At 41.9% G+C, this 24,629-nt stretch overlaps 1 protein-coding gene across 7 annotated transcripts in view; it reads right to left on the bottom strand.

The window, feature by feature from the left end:
- Window positions 1–24,629, bottom strand: part of neo1a (neogenin 1a) — a 158,601-nt gene that overhangs the window by 84,455 nt on the left and 49,517 nt on the right. For all 7 annotated transcript variants that reach the window (XM_030376263.1, XM_030376261.1, XM_030376265.1 and 4 more), the window contains exon 2: window positions 6,677–6,997. In XM_030376263.1, coding sequence (XP_030232123.1) covers window positions 6,677–6,997 — 321 coding nt within the window. The remainder of the gene's footprint in view (window positions 1–6,676; window positions 6,998–24,629) is intronic.

A 24,629-nucleotide genomic window follows, 5' to 3' on the forward strand; every position in this document is an offset into this window, starting at 1 on the left:
ACGGTCTGAAAACTGTACGATGCTCGTACGACACACTTCGGTCCTCGATTCTCATCTGCCAGGTGGAGGCAGATGGAGAAGGTGTATGGTGTGGCTCACACAGGAAAAAATGTGAAACATACAGCTGGGAAGAGGTTCAAGGTTTCAGACTCATTTAAAGAAAGCCAGTTTCCTGTTTGTTTCTTGATTTTAAAGATTTTTTCCAAATACAATTCAGACATTTAATATGCCTGATGTTTTCCCCTGGGATTGCCCCTTTTTAACGGTAATAACCTATGAGGAGCCTTTGAAACACATTCATGGTATAACGGTTGCCCGACACATCAGGTATGCGGCCCCTGACTAGCTTTTGGGTGGGCACAGGTGATCATCAGCACCACCACCACTCTACATCAGGAAGTTATTGCTCTCGTGTAAAGAATTGCCACCAGCCAAAGAAGATTCAAACAGTCGCATTTACTCTCACTCCTGATGTGGAAATGATATCAGTTTACAGGGTGGCGACCACGTTGTTTCTTGGAATTGAATCGTTTTTCAAGCCATTTCCCATCAGTGGTGCCAGGGGTCAATGACACTGAAGTAGATTTGCATTTTTCACTTGAGATCCTGATTCATTAACAATTCCTTAACATAGAGGCTATATAGTTTAGTTTTGGATTAAACATTTTGGTTTTCGGCCCACTCTGCCAGTGAATATTTAGTCTACTTTCTCAATGCAAATCCAGAACCGTATACATTGTACTATATACACATTAGAACACTTAGATATTAATCAATATCATAGTAACATATGATTAGTTGTAAGACTTCCAAGACTGGGCCAGCTGATACACAAAAATTATAACAAAAACACATGAAAACAGGAATCCCAGTTTCAGGAGCTCATCCTCCAGTTACATTTCCATGTCCCTCTGCGTGTTCCATGCAGGTATGAATAATGAGAATAGTCACTATACCGCATAGATGTTGCCATGGTAACCTGCCCCCCAGACTCCTCCAACCTGAATCTGGCCTCTCAATAGGTTGTGTGATAAAGGCAGACAGTTGGACAGCGACTGCTTGCGTCGTTAGCATTCTGTCTGCCCAGTGCTGAGGACGTCCTCCCAATATCACAGCACAATGGAGCTCATGATGGGAAGTAACATGACACACCAATGGGGGAGGCGAATAATTTTGTACGCACGCACACACCAGGTTGTCTGGAGTGCAGAGATAGGGTCCGTCTCTGCAGCTACCCAGTCAACCTAATCAGTCGCTAAATACACTGAAACTGGAAGCTGTCATCTCCTTCCCGCTTCCCGCCGAGCAGGAGACTCCCCGGTGACACTATTCCTCCTGGAGAACTAGGCCCAATCCCATTTCTACCCCTTACCCCTTCCCCTTACCCCTCCCCCTTGTTTTGAAGGGGTAAGGGGAAGGGGTAAGGGGTAGAAATGGGATTGGGCCTAAGGCCCAAACCCCTTAGTCCTCTCTCTGTAGCTCCACCACAGAGCTGCAATTTTTTTTTTGTATCTGCATGCTTTCACCACGTCCACTCTTGGTGGCCAACTGGCCATGACTTCAACCCTGCAGCAAAAATGACTACGGCAACCTTGCAGGATGAGTTTCCTTTCATGGGATTTCATGACGGCACATCCCATGATCAACGTCCGCCCTGAGTTGTAGAACTAGGCGTCCACGCCAGCCTCCTGCGAGCCCCCTTTCTTATCGGGCCGTTACCCATCGTGTTCCCCCAGTGCCCCCCCCTACCCTGCCCAGCGGCAGATGCAATTGCGTTGTTGGAAAGGTTTTCTTGTATTTATATGAATTTATATATGAGTCATAATGACAAGTTACGGCCTTTGCAAACCAAGTATGATTATTAGACGCAAAAACACATGTAATTTTATTGTTGTACTGCCATAATAATAATAAGCAGCGATCATGCATGGTGTGACTTGAGAAAAATGACACAGGAAATCGAACTCTGGTGCGGACCAAAGAGTCGGACCGAGACCCAGTCGGTTCGCTTCCAAACAAACCCTGGTGCGGTTCGCTTGAGATGTGAAAGCGACCGCACCTCGGTCCGATCCAGTTAAAAATCATACGCCTCCTTGGACGTAACTGGCTCCCACTCAGCCGTGCGCATTATGGGAAAAATTGTTTAATTAGCGGTGACTCCAAGATTAGCAGGACATTGTCGGACCGTCGGGTGGAAATTGATCGTGGCTCAACATGGAGCAAAGAGGTCTGTTGGATATTTGGATTTACCGCATCAAACCAAAAAGTAAACATTGTATTTTGGTCCGGACCAACGAGAGCGAATTGAAAGACTTTCCTGGTGTGAATACGTCCTTATTCTTGGTTTATAGTTAATTTAAGTAATTTACGTTATGATAATCAATAGGCACACCCTTATTATTTTTTTGTGTGATTGTTGTGATTTATTGCTACCCAATATATATGCTGTTTGATTGAATTTGCCTTCATCCATCTTCTGACATCCAGGGTCATTCATTTAAAAAAAATATTACTGAAACATCACACCCAAGGCTACTCTACTTAAATTAAACAAAACTAAACCCCTCGAGATCTTTGCTAAGAAATAGTCTCTGCAAACAGGCTGAACAGCTGTCTGACACAATTTGAAAATAAGTGTCAGATGGTATCAGATTAAGTTAATCTACACTTGCAGCCTCCAAATGAAGAGGGAATGATAAACATAAAAAAAGAAAAATGATGGTAATTTAGCCACTGCCCTGTTTTGTCAAAGACTCCTTTGTGCACGCTTTGAATTGTGCTTTCAATTCTAATTGTTAACATGGTTGAATTGTTGAGGATGCAGAACATTAAATGAGCAAAGTAAAATTACAAAAAATCCGAAAAAAAACACATCCCTAAAATAATCAGAGATATGCACGTCAAATCGCCCAACCCTAATACCCAGTTACAAAAAATATATATATTTCTGCTTGAATGTGCTTTAAAGAGTGTGTGCTTTTCCTAATCCTCTGGGGACCATGAGCCACCTATACCCATATTCATTTATATTATGAATCCTAATTTGTCATTTCGGAGGCATTATTCATCACTAATCATCGCCTACATGTGAGCTGCTACTGTTGCCTCAGTATCGACCAATGAGCAAGACTGAAAATAAAATAAATCAGATGAATATCAAATCTCAACACAAAATGTTAATATTGTGTGTGGCAGCTTTTTCGTGATTTCACATAGTGGTTTAAAAATCAATATCATACACTGTAAACCCATTGGTACAACAAATTAATATTAATGAGTGTCCTCAAATGCCTCACTAAGATACACACAAAGGACATCATAAATGTGATGTTACTGCCGTCTGTATATTTGTTTTGAAATAAAGTATTTCGAAGCAGTTGTGTCCTTGGGGTTCCCCTCCACCTACATATATTAAAATACATCAAACAGAGGATTAGCGTTTCGGCTACACCCCCAACCTAAACCCTTCAAAGAGCACCCAACTCAATCAAAGGACGAGCGTGAACAGAAAGCAGTCGACAGACGTGATGCATGCAGAGTTCCTGTGAATACCATGTTGTTTCCGCTGCTCCGAGAGATACAGGTACGAAAATAAATGAACAAATAAATAAATAAATACATTTAAAAAACAAGCTGTCGATGAAATATGAACTGGATTACTCAGGCTGATATCTGGAGTGGGGGGGGGGAACTGACAGAGGGGAGTGAACGGCAGCTGGAGCAGGTAGAAAGAGTGCAATTCGATAGTGATAGGAGGTTGAGAGAGGGAGGCAGGGACACAGTATGGAGGATAGATACAGGATAACTGAAGATGTGGAGAGGGTATGTGTGAGGGTAGGTGGGGGGAGTGAGAGGGGGTGGAAGGGAACGGAGACAGAAAGACAGAAATGGAAATGAGCCCGCTATCCCCTCATTTGGCAAGGCTCCCCCGTGGAGAGAAGCTGGGTTGGGGTTCACCGCAAGCCTCCCCAGAGGAGAGGGGAGAGTTCAAAGAGAGTTGGGGCTGGAATGGGGCAAGGGTGGTTGTGGGGGTAGTAGTAATGGTAGCGGGGGGGGGGGACTTGTGGTGTGAGAAGACAAGACAGTTGAGAGAAGGAATTCTCATTACTAGTGTATCGCTGGGTCTCGGCTACACACTGCTGTGTGCGCCTCGTTCACTCTATAAATCTCCTCAAATGACAAGAAAAAACAAACCAGAGTGTGGCAGGGGGTAATGGGAGTAGGAAAGGAGGAAGCCAGGAAAGCAATGCAGGCAAGGTGAAATGTAGGAGAGATGATATCAACATCGCAGTATTTTTCACAATACACCATACTTTTATTTAATTTAGTTTAATAATGTTATTATAGAATATGATGCACAGGTCACGACTCGGGTGGTGTATTGAAAGTATCACTCATCTCAACAGCAGTTCATGTCGTTTGAACACATATTTTTTTTTAAGGTTAGAAAAATAATGGATATTTATCCGATATTTAAGCGCTGTATTACAGCCAATTGACGCTGGGAACTCAAAATGTATGCGTATGCGTGACTGTGTATTAGTGTATACTGACGAGGAGACTGGGCTTTCAACCAAAGCCATCGGCCAGCAACACTTGGTCAATATTTTTGCACAATAGGCAAATTACAAGTACCCTGCATAAAACAATAGACAAACTGAAACGCAATCAAAATGGGTATGTTTCACATTTCTAACTATCCCCAATAGATAATTTTCCTTTTTGGAAATTAACACCCCTGCCTCTAGAACAGTTAAAAGCAGGTAAAAGAGCTCAGTGGCAGTACCTAGGTTCCGATGCGGGTATGAATTTGATAAGTCATTTGATGATTCTTGCATCCACATATTATCTATGTTAAACCCGGGAAGACTGATAAGTCTAATTGTTTAAAATAAAATTTCATACATTCTTCTTTCAATTACTTATGACCAGCAGCTCAGCCTTTAAGCTTTTAAGTTTTTTCTTTCTTTCACCTTTTTCGTACCGTATAGGCCAGTGAAATAGAATGAAGGTATGAAGAAAATGTGTAGTGCCCAAGCCCAGAATACAAGTGTCACAAAAAGAGTTTTGATGTTGAAGTCCAATATCACTGGCTTGTGACGTATAACCAGAATATACTCAAAACGTTAAAGACTTGGAATGGTGCAGCGATTGATTGCAGTACAGCACTTCAGTTTGGGCTGCAAAGCCACCATCTTGCCTCTGCAAAAGGTGTCCCTTTCAATGGCGGATGAAGGATATCTGAGCCTTCAATGTAATACCGCAAGTGATGATGGTAATGGGGGAAGTTGAGGCTCATTGATTCATCCCCAAAAACCTCAGCCCGGCACCGTGACCGCTCAGTGCAGAGTTACCCAACCGTGACGAGGCCATCCGGGGCTCGGTCATCGTTAGCGGCCCCCAACCCTTGGGCTTCATCACCTTTATTTCTCATCGACCATGCGCTGGTCCCTTGCTCTGATGGCGGCCTAATAGTCTGCTCCTTCTACCCAGCAATTAACCTTTTTATTGGCCACCTGCCAGTAAGCTTGAAATGTATCACAGGCTCTCCTCGGCGTGCGTCTGTGCGTGCGTGCGTGCATGCGTGCGTGCCGATCTGTGTTTCAAGAAGGGCAATGAATACTCGCGCTCAACGCATCCTACACATATCCATGTATGAAGCAATGCATGTAATGTGTGCAATGTGACTCATGGAGAGGGAGAGTGTGTCTGGGGCCTCTCCACTCCAGGGTGTGCATGATAATGGAAAAGAGATTCCAATAACTTTCCCTCCAGGTCAGAATTGATTGGCTCCAACATTCCATCATAGCTGACCCAGGTAGAGTTCAGTGGGTGTCTGTTTGATATCTGAAGTCAACGTAGCATAATAATAATAATAATAATAATAATGTACTTCCTGTCTACTCTGCAGTAAGCATGGCTTAGGAATGGAAAATAAAAGTAACCAATAGTAGCCCTTGAAATCCCAGAAGAGCCCAAAGTATGGCACGTATTCAGGCACAATGATTTGGGTAATTTAGCGATTCATATTGAACTGTTGTTGAAACAGGCCTAAAACCAAGTCATGTATCACAAAAATAAAAATAAATATTTGATATTGTTGTGCTTAAATGACCTTCAGGTCATTAGATTTCCCATGGCGATGGTGAGGACAACATAAATGGTTTAATTATGGGTTGTAGGAGCCATAAACACACAGAAAACCCCTCTGCTATCGGCACTCTCAAATTAAACACTTCACATCAAGGATGAACTGAAGGATTCAATATGAAAGTTATTGTCATAAAATATTTCACAAACGAAGGTCAAACACTGCAGCCATCAAACTACCTCGCCCAGAATTAAAAACTTTCATATGCCTATTGAACGGCAACGGAAGCTTAGTTAGTGAACACCTTAACGGGTTAGGCCTACATAAAACCCTTCTATTATTCTTAACCAATGCCAACTGAAAGCCACTCCAGGTCTGATTTCAAATCATTGACAGATGCATTCGCTCATCACCGGGAGACAAACAATGCAATAGTATCCACCTACCCTCTTCTCGGTCTTCAAATTAGAAATCTCACAAATAAAAATAAGAGGATGTATTTGTAGTTCATACAACCTCAACTAGAATAATTCCATGCTATTTACCAGACCTTTGAAGAGCAGTGGGTTGGGGGGGTTAGCTCACCTGCTACGGAGAGGCGTGCGACGCGGCTTGAGATGGAGCCCAAGTTGTCTATGGTGGCCACGCACTGGTAGGTCCCCTCATCGGGCTTGTTGTGCTTGGAATGCACCACCTGAGAAATGAGCAGCGAGCCGTCCGCCAGCAACTTCCGCCGCTCGTCCGAGGCCAGCGTCATGAACGTGCCGTCCTTCTTCCACTCCACGCGGGCCACTGCGCTGTCGCTGTGTGCCGAGCAGTTGAGCAGCGCCAGCCCACCCCGAACAGCCATGGTGTCCTGGGGCTCCGAGGTGAACCAGAAGGGGCTGAAGGGGGGCACCGTCGTACCTGAAGGAGCAGAGAGAGGAACGGTAGGGGGTCAGAGCTGGTTCTTTGATGATATTATGCATCTATTAGCCCAATATGGATTTCAAAGAGGGCACTTGGCGCTGGGAGAGAGGAGGCGCATGAGTTTGTAATTTGATGATTCCACCTCCAATACAATATGCTACTGAAGGCAAAAAGTAGGTTAAGATAAATATAACTTTACCCACAAAATGTATTATTTGATGACTGAAGGCCAATTTAGACCTGAGCGACTTCACACTAGAAAACCAGAAGTCCCACTGAAATCAGAACAGATGTCAACCAGCAAACCTGACCTAGTCCTGGCACACTTGCTGGTGAATATGACCTCCAGTATGATCTTTAAGATGGTAGATTCATTTACCACCCAGAGATATTGGCTGCCATTTCCTCATACCGGTAAATGGTGAAATCAAAGCAGGAATGGACAGTGGCCGAGCCAAGAGAAAGTGCAATTACTTTGCATTTGTCCTCATCCATTATTCAGATACTCCCTAGCCAACAAGTCACACAGAGGTGTTGTTGAGATAAATAACACCAATTATCAGTTGGTCTGCGACTAGACTAGGGCTGGAGGAATAATTATGGGTCTGAAGGTGTTTTAATAATGCAGGCACAGAGTGAAAGAAGTGACTGAATGGTTAATGTAGTTTAAAATATGCTTGCACTATTCCAAAATAAATGGCATGTCTCCAGAGATGGGGAGGAAGTAGCGAGGGAGAAACGAGTAAAAGAAAGAGACAGGGAATAAGAGAAAGACCATCTTACTATTTTTCAGCTTTTTAACTATGAGGGAGTAATTTCTCCATTGTGCAACGGCATTTTCTGTGCAAAATCCACAGAGAAGTAATGTAATGAGTGCTAATATAGCACTACGGTCGTCTCTCCTCACCCTGGTAAATGAAAATGTAAGCGCACACAATTACACTGCTAGGCTTCAATTGAATATTGAAGCAGAACATATATTGACCACTTCCATCTCTAGCAATAGATATTACTATTAGGGCCCCTTTCAAGTTCATTCGTTGAATGGATGTAAAATTCTGATGGGTAGAGCTGAATTTGCGGCTAGTATATAAAGCCTGGGTCTTTTTTAAGCATTCAGGCTAGTTATTCGTAGGCCTTTGGCTCGAGGAGGAGGCAAGGCTCTGCTATTGTTGATGTATCGCGTTAACCATTTAGTTGGACGGCAGGCCAGTGGCGAAGAAAGGGGTTATATCTGGGTTACTTAATAATAGAAAGTAGGCTTCATAAATGATTGTGTAGAACAGAAGCAAAAGTATTATGAAACCCAGGAGGGGGGATGGCTACAAATTGAAGACGGAATACTGTATTGCGCTAACACGAATGCCGAGAAAACAATTGCCTCGCACACATGCCTCGAGCTCATATACTACTGTTGTGATGCCATTGTATTAGGCAATTCGCTTGGAATGCAGCACCAGAGCCCTACCGGAATCAGTGATAATGCGGCAACGGTTTGTACCTTTCCACCAAGTTGATAACTTTCGAAGCCCTTTCATGACTGATAGAGTAATATTCACTACTTGCAATAGTAATTATAGCTCCTCCTTTGTGCGAAATGGTACCAAACCTTTTGGGGACTTATTTTTCAGGGACATACATGTTGCAGACAAATTAGAAAACTTTTGCACAATCAGCTAATGCTATGGCGGGCCCCAATGTAAACTTATAATAGGGAGTATAATAGCGTTTCAATTCCATGGCACGACCATTGTTGTGGACGGTATTACTGATGCATTATTTAACTTTAACTTTTTATACCTGATGGAAGTATGTTTTCTTTCCCTAAGATAGTTTTACACTTTGTTGATGCATAATTATTAAAAAATCTTTACAAAACTAAATAACTAAATAACTATTTAAAAAAAAAATCATCATTCAATAATTTTTTACATTGGTAGTCAAGGCGGGGCCCTATTGTTGTTAAGGCGGCCGCCTCAACCATACAATGCTGGGGGAAACACTGGAATATTTAGAAATACAACAGGTTTCACAGTGAAACACAGTTTCACTGTGTACACCTAAGCAAAATTACAGAGGGGATTGTGTGAATAGAATCCCGCCTGTGGCGCATCCAACACTTATCAGGCATCACACTAAAAGCCCTGAGAAGGCACAATCTGGTAGCGCCTGCAAACATAGGCACTGTACACACACACAAACACTGCTAATGCGCAGAACCACATGTTGCACCTTGAAGGGGGGGGGGGGAACTAGGTTTCAACATCTATAAAAATGTCGAAGTAAAGCGTCATGTTCTGTATCCATTATAATATATGTCTCGGAAACTTTATCAACCGCCCCTGGAATCCATTCTTGGCCACATCACTGGGCATAGTAAGTACCACATGGACGAATATACTAGAAAAGGTTGGTTGACTTCAGATAAAGCAAAAAATAAGTAAGATGTCAAAATATAATATGTAAAGTCTATATTCTTTATATAGCCTTTCACTCTTTGCCAGACCCGACAGGGTGGTAATATATGTGAATAACGCAGAAAGGAGGAACAAACCCTTGCCAAGAAGGAAACACTTTTTTTACGCTTTCATTCAAAAGATAAATAGCGTATGGTTTCAGGTGTATGTAAATTCCACTACTAAATAGAGTACTAGGAGTGTGTTTTACTGGAAGTCTCCATGACAGATGGAGAGGGAGCAGCATTGCTGGGGGGCTAGGTTGGGGGACACAAAGACAAGATTGGCGTTCTGCTCATTAGTCTGTGTCCTCTAATCTACACAAACCAGAACACAAGAGTCATTCAGCTCAAATCCTTCCAAATCAGCACCAATGCCTTGAAGGACACTGGCATTGCCCTAGGTCTAAATGTTAATTGTGAATCATAAGTCATAGTGTCATGACTCTTACCCCTCTTAATACTTTTTGAGAAAAAGTGCAAGGAATAAGAAAGCACTTATCCAACTTCTGTAATTCTTTGCGGGCCCTAGTGAGCCCCAAGAGGAATAACAAAGGCCACATATCAAATCATACCGATCAAGGTCTCAATATCTAGGTCTCTGAACTCAATTTCAACAAGATACATTAGAGAGCCTCTTATACAAGTTTATGTAGGGATCCGTTGTTTTTGACACATGATTAAAAGGTTAATGAGCCGAAATATGGCAGAACAACAGTAAAGAAAGGCATCACAGGAGATGAAAGGCTCTCAATTATTCTTGCCTATAAAAATCGGAACATATTTTTAGAACATAAAAGCATGCTAGTTTATTCTGATTTTAGCTTGTTTGGAGTGTTTTCAAGTTATGCGTAGGCCAACAATTAGAGATGCAGCAAAAACAAATGAAAAACAGGCTGGATGACATGCACAGAGCTCATGCATGGTAAGAAATTATGTCCTAAAAGGATTTGTGCGTTCGAGAGACAAAGGAAGAAAGGTAAAGCGAGGAATAAGGATGGGAGGGAGGGACATAAAATAACAAGGTAAGCAGGAAGGACAAGATGAGCATCTGCCATAAAAGGCCAAAAAATATTCTGTCATTAAAAAAAAGTTAAACAGTGGGCAAACATTGTCTTGAAAAAAAATTCAAATACACCAAAATAAAATTGGCAGACATCGACAGAAACCTGGGACCCTTTCATCTCCACGGTAAAAAAAACAACAAAAGCAAGAAACCCAAATGTAAGGAATTTATGTTGCATCTCTTTATTGATTGTTCAGCACTTAAGGATACATTACTTAGATTTTGTCTGTTGGCGGAGTCGTGGAGAACACGCAAACCCAAACTATTAATCTGATTTAATTGCTTCTGGAAATAGCAACAGAGTTACAGTATTATCCTAGAGCAGGGGTGCCCAAACAGTCGATCGCGGTCTACCAGTAGACCGCCGACAGATCCCAAGTCGACCGCGAGGGGTGAAGAAAAAAAAAAAAAAAAAAAAACTTTTTATTTTTTAAACAAATAAAATTTGCGCGGGACATATACGCGCAGTAGCGCATGCGCTGTCAACAGCAGTTGAAAGCCGTCAACAGTAGTTACGCACTCCTAAACGTTGGCATGGCTGAGGGGAAATGAGCTAAGACCTACCATTTTCGCCCTGATTGGGAGGAATATTATTGAATATTGTTGAGAAGGTGCCGTGCGCAAACGGAATGAAACCCCCACTGAAGTCCGTAGGTTCACGATTTTTAATCGATTCGCATATTAATGACCGATTATCGATTCGTATGTCCAAAGATTGATTTTTTAAAATTAATTATTATTATTTTTTTTTTTTTCAGTTTGTGAGCAGTTTTAAAATAAAAATGCTTTTGGTAGCAACCGCTTTTGGGTGAATTCTTAATTATTTTCAAGCATAATAATGCACTGGTTAGTGTCCCAGTAGGAATCCACTGTTGCAGATATAGTCACCTCAAAGATGTCCTCCATTTATTGTCCTGAATTATCTTTCTTGAAGGTAGATTGACCCTTAACCTTTTCATCAGTCTTCCAGCCATCAGTAACTACCAATACTTGTAAGATTTGCTGTTTAATATTGATATAATACTAGTTTTAATATGGATCGAATCAAAATCGGAAATCAGATCAAAATCGGATCGAATCGGGTGGAATCTGAGGAAATCTGAAAAAATTTACTCTGAAACTTAAAAATCGGAATCGAAACCCAGCTCTACTAATAAGAAAATAAAAGCTTTTGTCACAAATAGGACTTTCTATGAACAACGCAATGATCAATGCATTACAACACAATATGGAAGTATGTCAAAAATAAACAGATTCAGTTTTCTTTCTAATCTTTTTTTTTGTGTCATTAAAAAAAAAGCTGCTCTTAGTCAATTTTAAGAATAAGAACTTGTTGGTCGTTCTTGTGTCTGGCGTGCATGCAATTCGTAGGCTGAATCGCAATAGCGTCAAGAAAAATATGATTTGCCAATACACATTGAAGATAAGTTAACTAATTTTAAAATTACAAAAATTATCCCTGTTTTTGCAGCAGGTGAACAATTATAGATATTTGTTTTTTTGTTCAAATTCAGATTATTAACTTCTCTGCATCACAACGGAATCTTTCTATTATTATTTTTTTCCCACCCGTAAAACGAGGCATTGATAACTTTATTAGTCTACAGACTGTTTATTAAAAAGGATATTTTATACACACAATACCAACAGAAGTTCACCCGTCGACGCCATCTTGTCTCCAGGTCTCGATAAGTCGATTGTTGTTAACGGATGTAAGGCTGTACACGCAAGCTCTGTATCCCCCAATGAACTTATCGAGCCTTAAAGACAAGATGGCGTCGACGGGTGAACTATTGAGAAGAAAGCGTCGATTGGCGTTTTTTTGCTCCCTAACGAACATTCAAACTTGTTATCATACTAAACATAGCCCGGATTCATTTTACATCGGATTTCCCCTTTAAATGACATGCTCTGCAGATCCCTTGTTCAGTCAACTCTCTCCGTTACCATCTCTATCACAGTTACCACTGCTCTCCCCGTTACCACCTCTCTCCCTGTCACCAGGGAGAGAGGCGATATCAACATGAGTAGTTATAACTGGAGAGACGGTGAAATCCATGAGAAGCTGACCATCATTTGAGAGAAGGGGATGCAGTTGGTTTAACAAAGACGGGGGAAAACGGTGCGGGAGAGAAATGCAGGAGAGGAACTTTCCTTACGAGGCTTTTGTCAGGATAAAAACATGTGGTCAGCAAAATAAAGAAAATGTTAGCGTTTTCACTTCTAATTGTTAATCGCATTTGTAGCCTACACTCAGATGTCGTCAACTAATTTTTGCATGCAAGCGTCTTGAATAAAAATAATAAACATCCGGAAAATGCAAATTATTCTAAAGAGGTCTACTCTCAGAGCGTAGTCCCGCCTACTCCAAAGAACCAAGAAAGCCGGCTCCTTGCCAAAGCCCCCTCGGTTTTACACAGGCAAGACGGTGAAATGGCAGGTTGTGCCAAGCCGCGACCCTAACAGCCTCACATCTCTAACTCTGCTTGCCTCTCTCTCTCTCTAACTCTGCTTGTCTCTCTCTCTCTCTCTGCTTGCCTCTCTCTCTCTCTCTCTCTCTCTAACTCTGCTTGTCTCCAACTCTGCTTGCCTCTCTCTCTCTCTCTCTCTCTAACTCTGCTTGTCTCCAACTCTGCTTGCCTCTCTCTCTCTCTCTCTCTCTCTCTCTCTCTCTCTCTCTAACTCTGCTTGTCTCCAACTCTGCTTGCCTCTCTCTCTCTCTCTAACTCTGCTTGTCTCCAACTCTGCTTCTCTCTCTCTCTCTCTCTCTCTCTCTCTCTCTCTAACTCTGCTTGTCTATCTCTCTCTCTCTCTCTCTCTCTCTCTCTAACTCTGCTTGTCTCTCTCTCTCTCTCTCTCTCTCTCTCTCTAACTCTGCTTGTCTCTCTCTCTCTCTCTCTCTCTCTCTCTCTCTAACTCTGCTTGTCTCTCTCTCTCTCTCTCTCTCTCTCTCTAACTCTGCTTGTCTCTCTCTCTCTCTCTCTCTCTCTAACTCTGCTTGTCTAACTCTCTCTCTCTCTCTCCCTCTCTCCCTCTCTCTCTCCCTCTCTCCCTCTCTCCCTCTCTCCCTCCCTCTCTCCCTCTCTCCCTCCCTCTCTCCCTCTCTCCCTCCCTCCCTCCCTCCCTCTCTCCATCTTCCTGTTACTATCCCTCTCCCTGTTACAACGGCTCTCCCTTTACCCTCTTCCTACCTCCCTCCATCTAGCCGTTTCTACTTGGGGACAGTAACCTACCTCCAACTCGTATGTTATGTTGTTCATTCAGGGACATTGAAGGGCTTGCTTAAAGTGATGGTGAGTGAAGGTGCGTGTGCCGTTTTCTGCAAAATAATACGACATACAGAGTAGAATCTAGTGTGCTGCACAGTAGAGGTTGCAGGCACTAGAGTAGGTGTGTACGGGGATGTGGGAGGGGAGACCTTTTCTCCAAACACAAAGAGCCCCTATATTCAGCCCTTGGCCCAGCAGGACCACCCCCCAAGCCCCAACCCTACGACACACATACACACAAACACAGACAGAGAGCAGCCTTATTGACCTTTATGGAACAGCTCTCGAGACTCTGCCAGCGCTCTCCAAACCAGCCGCATTCAATTCAGGAACAGAGGTTCTTCTGAGCTCAGTCAGGAGGGCAGGGAGACCCCGTAGTGACTTAAATAAGAAAATAACTAATAAAACCACTGAATCACAGAGTCCAGGCAGGCCTGAAAGCAGAACCGGTGACTGTGATGGGTGAGATTTGAGCCCAAGATCTGCAAATTGCCTCATTAAAATCCCTGGTCTATATTACCTTGTAAATAAGAGCAGGCTGGGCTATAGAGAATCAGTAAAACTGCTGTAATGGACACGATGGCTGGGAGTGTGGAGAAGGAGAATAAAGAAGAAGCTTTTGTGGTGAATGGGAGCTCTGCATCCCGCCATCTGTCCTTCCCTGTACAGTGGATGGCCCCGCCGCTGTGTGAGGTGGCAGCATGCTGAGAAGCTAATACCAGGCTCCTGCTATTTATTTTCCCTATAAACCTCTTCTGATCATGTCTGGGTACTTTTGCTCCCTCAGTCACTTCCTCATGCTCAACCCTTTCCTTGACTTTCCTTTATTTCTCCCACTCAGTCCAACTGTTACTGGGAAAGGATGACTGTAAAGAGCTTTTTTTTTGGTTAGCAATGCTAACAACCAAAGCAAACCCACCCCCCCCCCCCCCAACTTGCGGTCTGCCCATGTTAAAAACACAACAGCAAATGCTGAAATCCACCTATTCGTTACTGGCAACAGGTCACAGTGACAACAGTGGGCATATGAACACGGCAGGAGCTACACTGTGCTGAGAGACACTGTACAAGGTTTTATCTAGAAATGGTTGGCATAAGGAGGGTGGTCGATGAGGATTTCGATGGGATATCGAGCCGCCAAACCCTCTATAACTGTGGAAGGAAATGGCATCGGGAGCGTGGTAGAATGCACGTAAAGAAAGGGATGAGCATGAATGTTTGGCATGCTATGCCCAATGTGGCTTCTTCTTCCCGACGCTGGCACAGGCTCAACTGGCAGATTAAAAGGAGGAAGGGATCCAATTTTCTCAGCGTGCCGGTCCTCTGTCATCCTGTCCACTCGCCCCAACGCTAAATCTTCCATTGCAGCCCCAGAGACAACATGACAGGGTCACCGCTGAGCCAGGGTCATTCCTGCCATGTCAGCTCGGCTCAGCAACAAATGCTGCCAACAAACTGCCATTTTAATGAACTGGTTTTTTTTGTACATCATTTAATGGGTTAAGGAAATGTATCCATTTCATGGAATCCAATTCTTAATAGGATAAGGATTCGCTTTGAGGCCACCAAAATAACTCATTTTAAAACAAGCTTCTTTCCATTGAAAGCCAAATATTACTTGTCTATTTTCACTCCAGCCATGTTGAGTGCTGAAGTCAATGACTCTGAAATGGAAGGTAAATCACTGGTGGGCTTGATGCAGTCTTTTGAGTCAATGGTTGTAGTATTGGACACCTGGGAGGTTAGCTTCATGATACTGATTCAGAGGAACTAATGCATTTGGCTTGATGCGAGATTATTCATTGGTCATGAATGTGATCTGAAAAAATCATATTCAGGACCACCATGTAGTTTGGACAAGCATATTGCACAGGAATAAATTATTTCAAACTTCAGCGACATGGACACAGATTCACTTCCGTCATGGAACATTGACTCGCATTAATGCGAAAAATGCAGATTGTTTGATTTCATAAACAAGTCCAGGAACACAACTGATTTTGGCAGGGAAAATATAGATAGTCACCCGCTTTTTGTTTTTTCAATTTCCAATCTACCCTACAAACTCCAATAACAGCATAGTAAACCAAACCCATTTTTCTACATAGCTCATTATTGCATGGCCTGAAGGGAGAGGGTCGGATTGTCCAGGGCGCAAAGCTATTAATGCTGCTGAGAGGTGCAGCCACGGGGCAATATATCTTCCCCAGGTTCTAATAAACTAGGTTGAATGTCCTCGACCGCCAGGCCAGGTGGAAGAGACACCACTAAGAGTAAAGGGGTCTGCGTTTGCCCTATCGCCTATTTGGGTGAAGGCTTTACAAAATAGGGATTTGTTAAGACAACAATGAAGGGACACTCAAGAAGTTCAAAAGATTATGGAAGAAATCAACAGAAACACAGAATCCAACAGACATGGTTGTTTTTAGGAATGAGTGGGAGATTGATAAGCCGAGAATAAGGCTGTGGGGTATAATGTGACAAACCAATATTTTGATATGGTGATAGGAAGTGTGATAAGGGAAAATGGGGGCGCAATCTCATTTGTAAGCACTTTTCTATTGGATGTCTCAATAAGCATGTTAGACCATGTTTTTATAGTCGGAGAAGAGGGAAAATGAAGGCGAGCAAGGAAAAGAATGAGGAGGTGAATGAGATAGAAAAAGATAGCTTGAGGCAGTTTGTGTCTTTATCTGATCGTATGCATGTGTGTGCCTGTGTGTGCCTGTGTGTGCGTGTGTGTGTGTGTGTGTGTGTGTGTGTGTGTGTGTGTGTGTGTGTGTGTGTGTGTTTTCCTGGCAGGATGAGGTGAACAGGGACTTCTTCTCTTCAGCTGAATGTGCTAATTAGCCGATACTGATTGAGGCTTGCGTTCTTTCTCTGTCATAGTGTGTCCCTTTGGACTGCTGTGCTGCCGGAGCAGTCCAACAGACAGGAGAGCCAAGACAACAAGTCAGCGCTGTTTTGGACAAGGTACAAGGGAGCATTCTAAAGGAATGTCATTCATGGTGTTGCCACACATCAAAACACGTCTGGTTAGTTTGTAATTAAACTTGTTACTCTTGTGGTTTCTGTCAAAGCACCACCCAGGCAAGAATAAACAGGACTCAAAGAAAATGTGTGTTTCCATAAAACCTTACGGTTGAAAATATGATATGATATGGTATAGTGCTGCCGGGATTAGTCGACTTACCGTCATTTCCTGACTATAAGCCGCGGTTTCTAAACAAATTTCTGCAAGCTATGCGACTTATGCATGGGTGATGCCTATACATGGTAGAACTACTTCATTGTCAGGTGTTTAACAGCGACACACACTCAGACAGTAAAGAAAGAAAGGTCCTGTAGCTGCTACCCGCATTTAATGTGATCTTGCCATTGTCCTGCATAGAAATGCATGCGTGCCAAGCAGTAGGCCTAGTCGGTCTTAACGTTAAGGGGAAAAAGCAAGTTCATGTTTAAAGGAGAATTCCGGTATTTTGCACTTTGAGACCCCTTTCTGGGTCTAGGATCAAATAGAGTTTTTGACACCGAAATGTTGAAGATTGATCCTGTCTTGTGCATTTGGCTCACTCAGAATCGCCCCGGCCTGCTTCAGAATGGCTGGCTACGGTCATTCACCATCCTGTCCTTAAAACCCTAAAATTTGTTTTCAGAAATGTGCAACTCACAGAGTGGTAAGTGGTGTTCGTTGATGTTCCAAATCATGTATCATAGCGAAATACAGTTTCTGTCGTGTTTTTTTTTGCATTTTGTAAATCCAATTGATATCAATTGGAAGACTCGTTGATATTACTGCGCCACCGGAAACGGAAAGGGGGGCTGTTTACGTTTGGATGTAGTCTTTTCGCTCGGTTCTCCCTCTCAACAGTAGGGCTAACACAGAGTCCTTCATTTACGGTAGACGACGTAATCGACTATGAAAATTTGTCGACAGCAATTTTTTTGTGGTTTTACTATTGACCACCTATAAACTCTTGTTCTCCCGTGTCAAACCCGTTCCAGACTGTTTATTCCGCCTTGACGGTTGGTGAGTTCAGCAATATATTTGTGGGGCCTTAAACTTTTCCTTTTAGTGTTGCGTATTTTGTGGGACGTGCGGTTTATTATTTTTGAACAGTTCCTTTGGCTAGAGCATTTGTCTCGGGGGCACTCCGAGGCATTGGTGGAATCGCCTGTTTTCCGGTTGTTTTGCCATACCTGCAGGCTTGGGCCTTAATTCATTCCACCACAGGCCTGTTTGAAGCTCTGCGTTTAGTTTATTAACTTAGCCTAAAATGGGAATGGTCATTGGTCTTTGCTTATATTATCGCTTTGGTGAAATAAGTCCATTTCGTTCAGGTGGTGATATGCACGCAATCGCTTGAATAATGACATCACTCGTTGAAAAGCTTGTGGAAGGACCTTACAAGGTTGTGTTTGATGCGTCAACCAAGATCCGTGATACAATTGGCTGGTCATTATAGAATTTAACTTCCTTCCATTCGACCTAAGAGTTATGTTAAACTTTCGGTGAAGTCGGCTCTATGCGCGACTGATAGCGCAGCCGACTATACATCTGACGAAGAGGATGAGGAAGAACCTCTTGACGATTTAGTCGAGGAGGAGGTTAAAAAAACCTTTGGTTGCAGACGAAAAGGAAGATCCTCCGCCTCCTAAACCTGCGGCAATGTTGACTTTTGAGGAGCAGAAGGACTTGCTTTGCATGCAAATAGATTGCAGTAAAATTCTGCATCAATTGGAATTAGAAAGGCTCCAGTTCAGTGAGGAGAATGAAAGCGCATGGAGAACATTGGAACAGCAAAAGCTAGAACTTGAAGCTCAGTGTTTCGATCTCATTCGACAGGGAAAAATAACCACATGGTGCATAAGATCCTAAGCTATTTATTGGAAATAGTCTACGCTTGCTTACTCACTTTAATGAGAAAGACGTAGATACCTTTTTCGTTCCGTTCGAGCGAATGCCTGATGCACAAGACTGGCCTGGTTCACACACCGTGTGCTAATGCTTAAGAGCCGTCTCACAGGAAAAGCACAGCAAGCTTTCTCTGATTTAAGTGTTGAAGAGGCTTGTAATTTTAAGATTGTGAAAGCTTCTGTCTTGCGAGCCTACGAGTTGATTCCAGAGGCTTATCGTCAGTGGTTTAGAAATGTGCAAAAACGTTCAGACCAAACAAACGTTGAGTTTGCAAGAGAATTGCGCCTGCAATGTCAGCGATGGTTTGTTGCTTATCGTTATATGTTAAAACATATAACGATTTAATGGATTTAATTGTCTTTGAGCTATTCAAGGGCACATTGCCAGAATGTGTTGCAACGTACGTTGCGGAAAAACAGGCTAAGAACAAGTCTGACGCTGCTGTGTTGGTAGATGAGTACGAGTTAACACACAAAGCTCATATGCGCTCATCTTACATTCACAAAGAGGATTTTTCTAGCAATAGAAATGTTACAGTGATGCGCATCAGGCTTCTGGAGTGGTTTGCTCAAGTGTTAGATCTGACGCAGATCAGGGTTGCTGTTACTGGTAATACAAAGTGGAGCTGTCCAGTGCTGAAAGCCAAATCAAACGAGCGGTTTTCTTGTGTGAAGTCGGATCCTAGTTGGAGACCTAGTTAAGGAAATGCGTGCAGATCAGTCTGTTCTTTGTTTGAACGTGCTGTCCCAGCCAACACTTTTGAGAGCATGGATCATGGGCACTGTTCTAAAAATGGTCTGCTAGTGAGAAAATGGACGCCGTCCACTGACATTTCGGAGGGGGAGCGGTGCCCTGGACATGTTTGGGCATTCAGGTGCGAGAATGACATATGACCGCATTACGCGTGATTTTTTTGGGCTGAAATTGAAGGACGTTGCTGCTTATATAAAAACTTGGCACCTATGTCAGATGACTGATAAACCGAACCAGGTAATTAAGCCTGCGCCTTTGCAGCCAGTACCGGTGGAGGTTGCGCCATTGGAGCACTTACAGTTGTACTGTGTTGGGCCTTTGTCTATGTCGAAAAATGGGTGTAGGTATTTGTTGACCATCATGTGTCAGGCTACTCGTTACCCTGCTGCCTACCCATTGCGTGCAATTACCACCAGGTCCATTCGGAAGGCTCTTTCCCAGTTTTTCAAAAATGTTGGCATACCGAACGTCGTTCAGACTGACCAAGGTTCTAATTTTATGTCTCGTGTTTTTTCCTCAGGTCATGGGTCAGCTTCATATCAGGCATCCCACGTCCTCAGCCCATCACCCTCAGAGCCAGCGTGCCGTTGAGCGTTTCCACCATAGATTTATTGAAAAAAGGGCGAAGAAGATGGAGGAAGCAGGTGTCGTGCCTGTGACACCTGCTTCGATTTCAACCCGTTCACCCAAGGCTTAATTACAAGTATGTGTTTTGCTAAATGTTGGTCATCCACAAGGTTGTAACAGGGCATACATTTCAGCGCCGGATCGTGGCTATTTCGCCCATTTTTTTTTCAAATCCTGCAACTCACTGTGGGTCAAAAATCAACCCTTCATATAGGGGGGATTTTAAGGTTTGGGGGGATACTACTTTCTAGCTTAATAAGTCTTACATTTGGCCCCCAACACTAATTCAAGAGATTTTCTTCATTAAATTCCTTACAATTTACAATTTCCTCATGTGCTATTTTTTAACTGTCGAGTACTGTCCACAGTCTGCCGCTTTATCTTTGCTCAGTTGAAAAGTTAAGAAAATAAGAAATTACCTTTTTTTTTTAATTAATTAACTTTTTATCCTTTCACATGTTCTATCGAACTCCTTTTCCTTGTCTCCATCCTTTAATCTTTCCCTGTCCCCTGTCTCCACAGCTTCCTCTCTTTCCATTTCATAACTGCTCTGTCAAAATCAAACTGCTGTCGATCAGGGCCAAGCTCATAAATAAGCATCAGATTGCCGAGATGTGTGTTTTTCAAAGAATTTCTGAACTTCTTAAATTGCAGTTATCTAATTAAGAAGCATAGTCGAACTATGGCTGTAATTTGTTAAGCCGTGCATGTAAAAGTACTCATGGATTTGAGAATGATAAAACAGGGAGTTCCTTAAACGCATATAAAGCCCATATGCTCATTTACATTAGGAAAATTCCAAGCCTATGTGTCTAAATTAATTGTTTGCCATTTAAAATATGCCATGTTTTCTAAATTTGTCAAAAAAGTTCAGGGTTCTACTAAAACTCATGGATGCTTAGTTAACCATCAGTTGTCCGGCAGCTTGGCGCGGTTGTGGCACCAAGGAATATTGTACTATTTCAAACATTCTGTTATGGTTTCACACCCGCATTGGGGAGTACATGCAAGTATTTGAGTTGTGGGTAAAGATCCATAGTATGATGTTGCTTATTCTATGGAGTTGCTTATTGTTGGTGTTTTGAAACATTCAGCCCTATTTTTCTGCTTCTGCAGATTTAAGATGTGTATTTTATTAAATAAATCATTAAATTAAGATGATAATCGGCTGTTTGTTCTGATTCAAATGGTCTGACCATTTCAGCAATTTTTTAATGAAATCTTAAATGATTTTCAGGAATACTAATTTGTGCTATTTTCATACTGATGCTGTCTGAAACATACAAAACATGGCATAAGCTGTGAAATCAACGCCCGTTTGGTAATGTATTCAGGCTACCTGCAGTCCACCATGAAGTCGACAAAGGTTTGTACATCAGAGGGTCCGATGCTAGGCTGTGTTCCTACCCAGGTCCCTAAGCCTCATCAATAAACCTAATCTCTTACAGGATTCTCTATTTTTGCCAGGCTACCTTCTGCATAATTGACATTTTAATTGGACAGATAAGGAAACGGCATATATCAACGAAACATAGTATTCATTATCCAACTCTCTTTTACAGGAAAGGATAACAGTAATTACTTCCAAGTTATGAAATGGGGAACGTGGGGCATGATAAGATGCCAATCAAGTGATTCATAGTAGGGGTGTACGGTATAAACGGTATAGAAAGTACACCGGTGTGAATTTACGCTACAGTATGGATTTTGACTTTACCATGAGACCGCTGTGACAGGTAGACAGTGTTGTTGAGCAAGTGGAGAACCAAATCGAGACTATTCAATATTTGTGATTTTCAGAGATGGAAGTAACCCGAGAAAAGATTTAGCATTTTTTCTATGCAGTTTTGCTGCCTAACCAGTATTTTACCCCTTCAGAAGCATTTATATCGAAATTAGAAGATAAAAATTAACAGACCGGGATATAATACCGTTACCGTCTATGCCTCAAATCATACCGTGATATATATTTTAGTCCATACCGTACAGCCCTACTGCATAGCCTATCAGAACCTCTGGCTTAGCCTGGCTGTGAAGGCGGGACTTATATGATCCACAGGTGAGTATACCTTCCTCCTCACCCAAAGACGCCTTTAAGCAGAGCCGTGCATTTATCTTGTATTAAATCAACCACCCTCTCATACACATAGACATGAAAAAAAGAAAAGCATGTTGCTGTAATGAGATATTGTATGGATTTTCTTAAGAAACACAATATTTCTTTCTCTTTCTCCTATTTTTTTGGCTATCAAACATCAGCGTGAACATGTGCACACTCTGCACACGTCTGCCTGCACAAGCACGCTGCTCAGAAATCAATATCCAGCATGCCTTGCTGAGTCAAACTCAATTCAGCAATTTGTCAACATTTCAGAGCCTTAGTCTCCGAACAGTTTGTTTATTTCTCTTTATTTATCTAAGATAGTTACATCATACTAGGATGGGCCGATGGTCGATTCTATCGCAGTAGATGGATTTCATCGTCGATCGTCTCAAGTTGCAGATGAAAAGGCGAATTATTTTTTTTATTGCCAGAAAAACAGCGCTGTGGTGTGCTGTGTAGCTTAAAAACCCCCGCAAATTGTGATTGAAGTTAACTGCCACAGGTGGAAACACACTCTGTAGAGGAGAGGGGAGGGGAGGGACTCGAAACCTACCGGTCTGCTCGCACGGCGAAATGACAGCCGTATATATTTTTCAGTACTCCTCCGCTTCATTTATACCTACTTATTTAACTTTTTTCTCTTGTCCATCCAGCAATGCGGAAATAATTTAACATTACAAAAGATGTGCAATTGTACTTTTCTCCAGCTGCCTCTTTAAAAAAACTCTTCCGGGAGTAAAAATCCCAATCATTTTCTCCATAGAGGTTTTGATTAAAAGCCATTATGTCGTAAACATCCAAGGTATAGATACAACAAGCAAGCAGACGCAGATATATTGTGAAACAATGGTATATACTCCTGTAGAAGTCACAAAAACAAGTTTTATTTGCGATGTCATTTAAAAGCACTACACTACCCACAATCCGAAAGTGTAACACAACATCTTTGATTGGTGGAGCTCGCAGTTGGCATTAGGGGTGGGAATCTCTTGGCACCTCACGATTCGATTCCGAGGTCAAGGATTCCATTCTGAAGCGATTATCGATGCATCTCGATGCATCACAATGCAACAATTTTTTTTATGTACATTTCCATGCGTGATTTTCAAAAATATATATACATCTGGGTTTGCTACTCAGAGTTTGCTAATCACTTCCTACTTTTGTGATGATCATTAAAGACAACAGATGAAATCTAATATTTCATAAGAGAGAAAGCTTTTGTCACAAAAATGACTTTCTATGAACAATGCAATAATCAATGCAGCTTGCATTATAACAAAGTATCGAAGCATGCAAAAAATAGGTTTCAGTTTTATTTTCTTTCTAATCTTTCTTTTCTATGTCATTAAAGGAAACGCTGCTCTTGAATTAGAAGGAGTTCTTGTGTCTGGCTGTGAGTTTGCGCGCATGCTATGCGTAGGCTGAATCGCAATCGTGTCAAGACAAATCAGATTGGCCAATACACACTGAAGATAAATTAATAATTTTAAAATTACAAAAATTATCCCTCTCTGGCGAACAGATTGTTGCAGCAGGCAAAAAAAAAAAAAAAAAATTAATTTATCTGCATCGAGACAGAATCGTTCTAGCGAGAATCGCGATTTTAATCGATTTCATTTAAATTTTGCAATATCGATTATATAGGGCATGAGATCGATTTTTTTGTTTGTTTTGTTTTGTTACAATTATTATTTGTGCACTTTAATAAACAATGCCTTAATGCAATTTGCAGTGATGGAATGTTGTAGTTCAAGTACACTACAATACCTTTCTAACTTCAAAATTGCACTTTTGAGACTTGACAGTTTGGTTTACAGCTTGGTTTGCACTTAAAACCTGTTGTTTAAGATGAAGAGAAAAAATAAAGTATATTTGTATTTTGCAACACAGTTGAGCCATTTTCATTATTTAAGAGCAGATTGAATCGAATCAAAACATGATTAATGGATTCAGAACCTTATGAATCGAAATCGAATCAATTTAGGAAATTGGCCATGATACCCAGCCATAATGGAAACGTTTACTGCAACCACGAAAGTCAAGTTGTTGATTAATGCTGGCACTGACCTCGATTGCTTACCACAGGAACCATGATTTCCCTTAGAATAGATTAATGGAAAGCTAGTTGTTGTAATAATTGTAGAGGAAATGGGCCGTACAGAATGTTGATTTAGAATATGAAAAAAATATACATCACTAGCATTGCTATTCATTAATTTGGATAGTATAAAATCTAGGAATATTGTTGAATGACTACTTAACTGGAATACAAGACTGAATTTGCATGTATTGCCACAACATTTATTAACAATATCGTCAATATCACTGTTTCATTTAACGCCTGATGCAACTACTCCGCTCATTAACTATTATCAAGGGGGTCGTCACTGTTTCATGTAACGTGGATACAACTACTTCTTTCTACTACTTTGTG

Source organism: Gadus morhua, chromosome 14 (genome assembly GCF_902167405.1).
Source record: "Gadus morhua chromosome 14, gadMor3.0, whole genome shotgun sequence".
In the NCBI taxonomy this organism is placed as follows: domain Eukaryota; kingdom Metazoa; phylum Chordata; class Actinopteri; order Gadiformes; family Gadidae; genus Gadus; species Gadus morhua.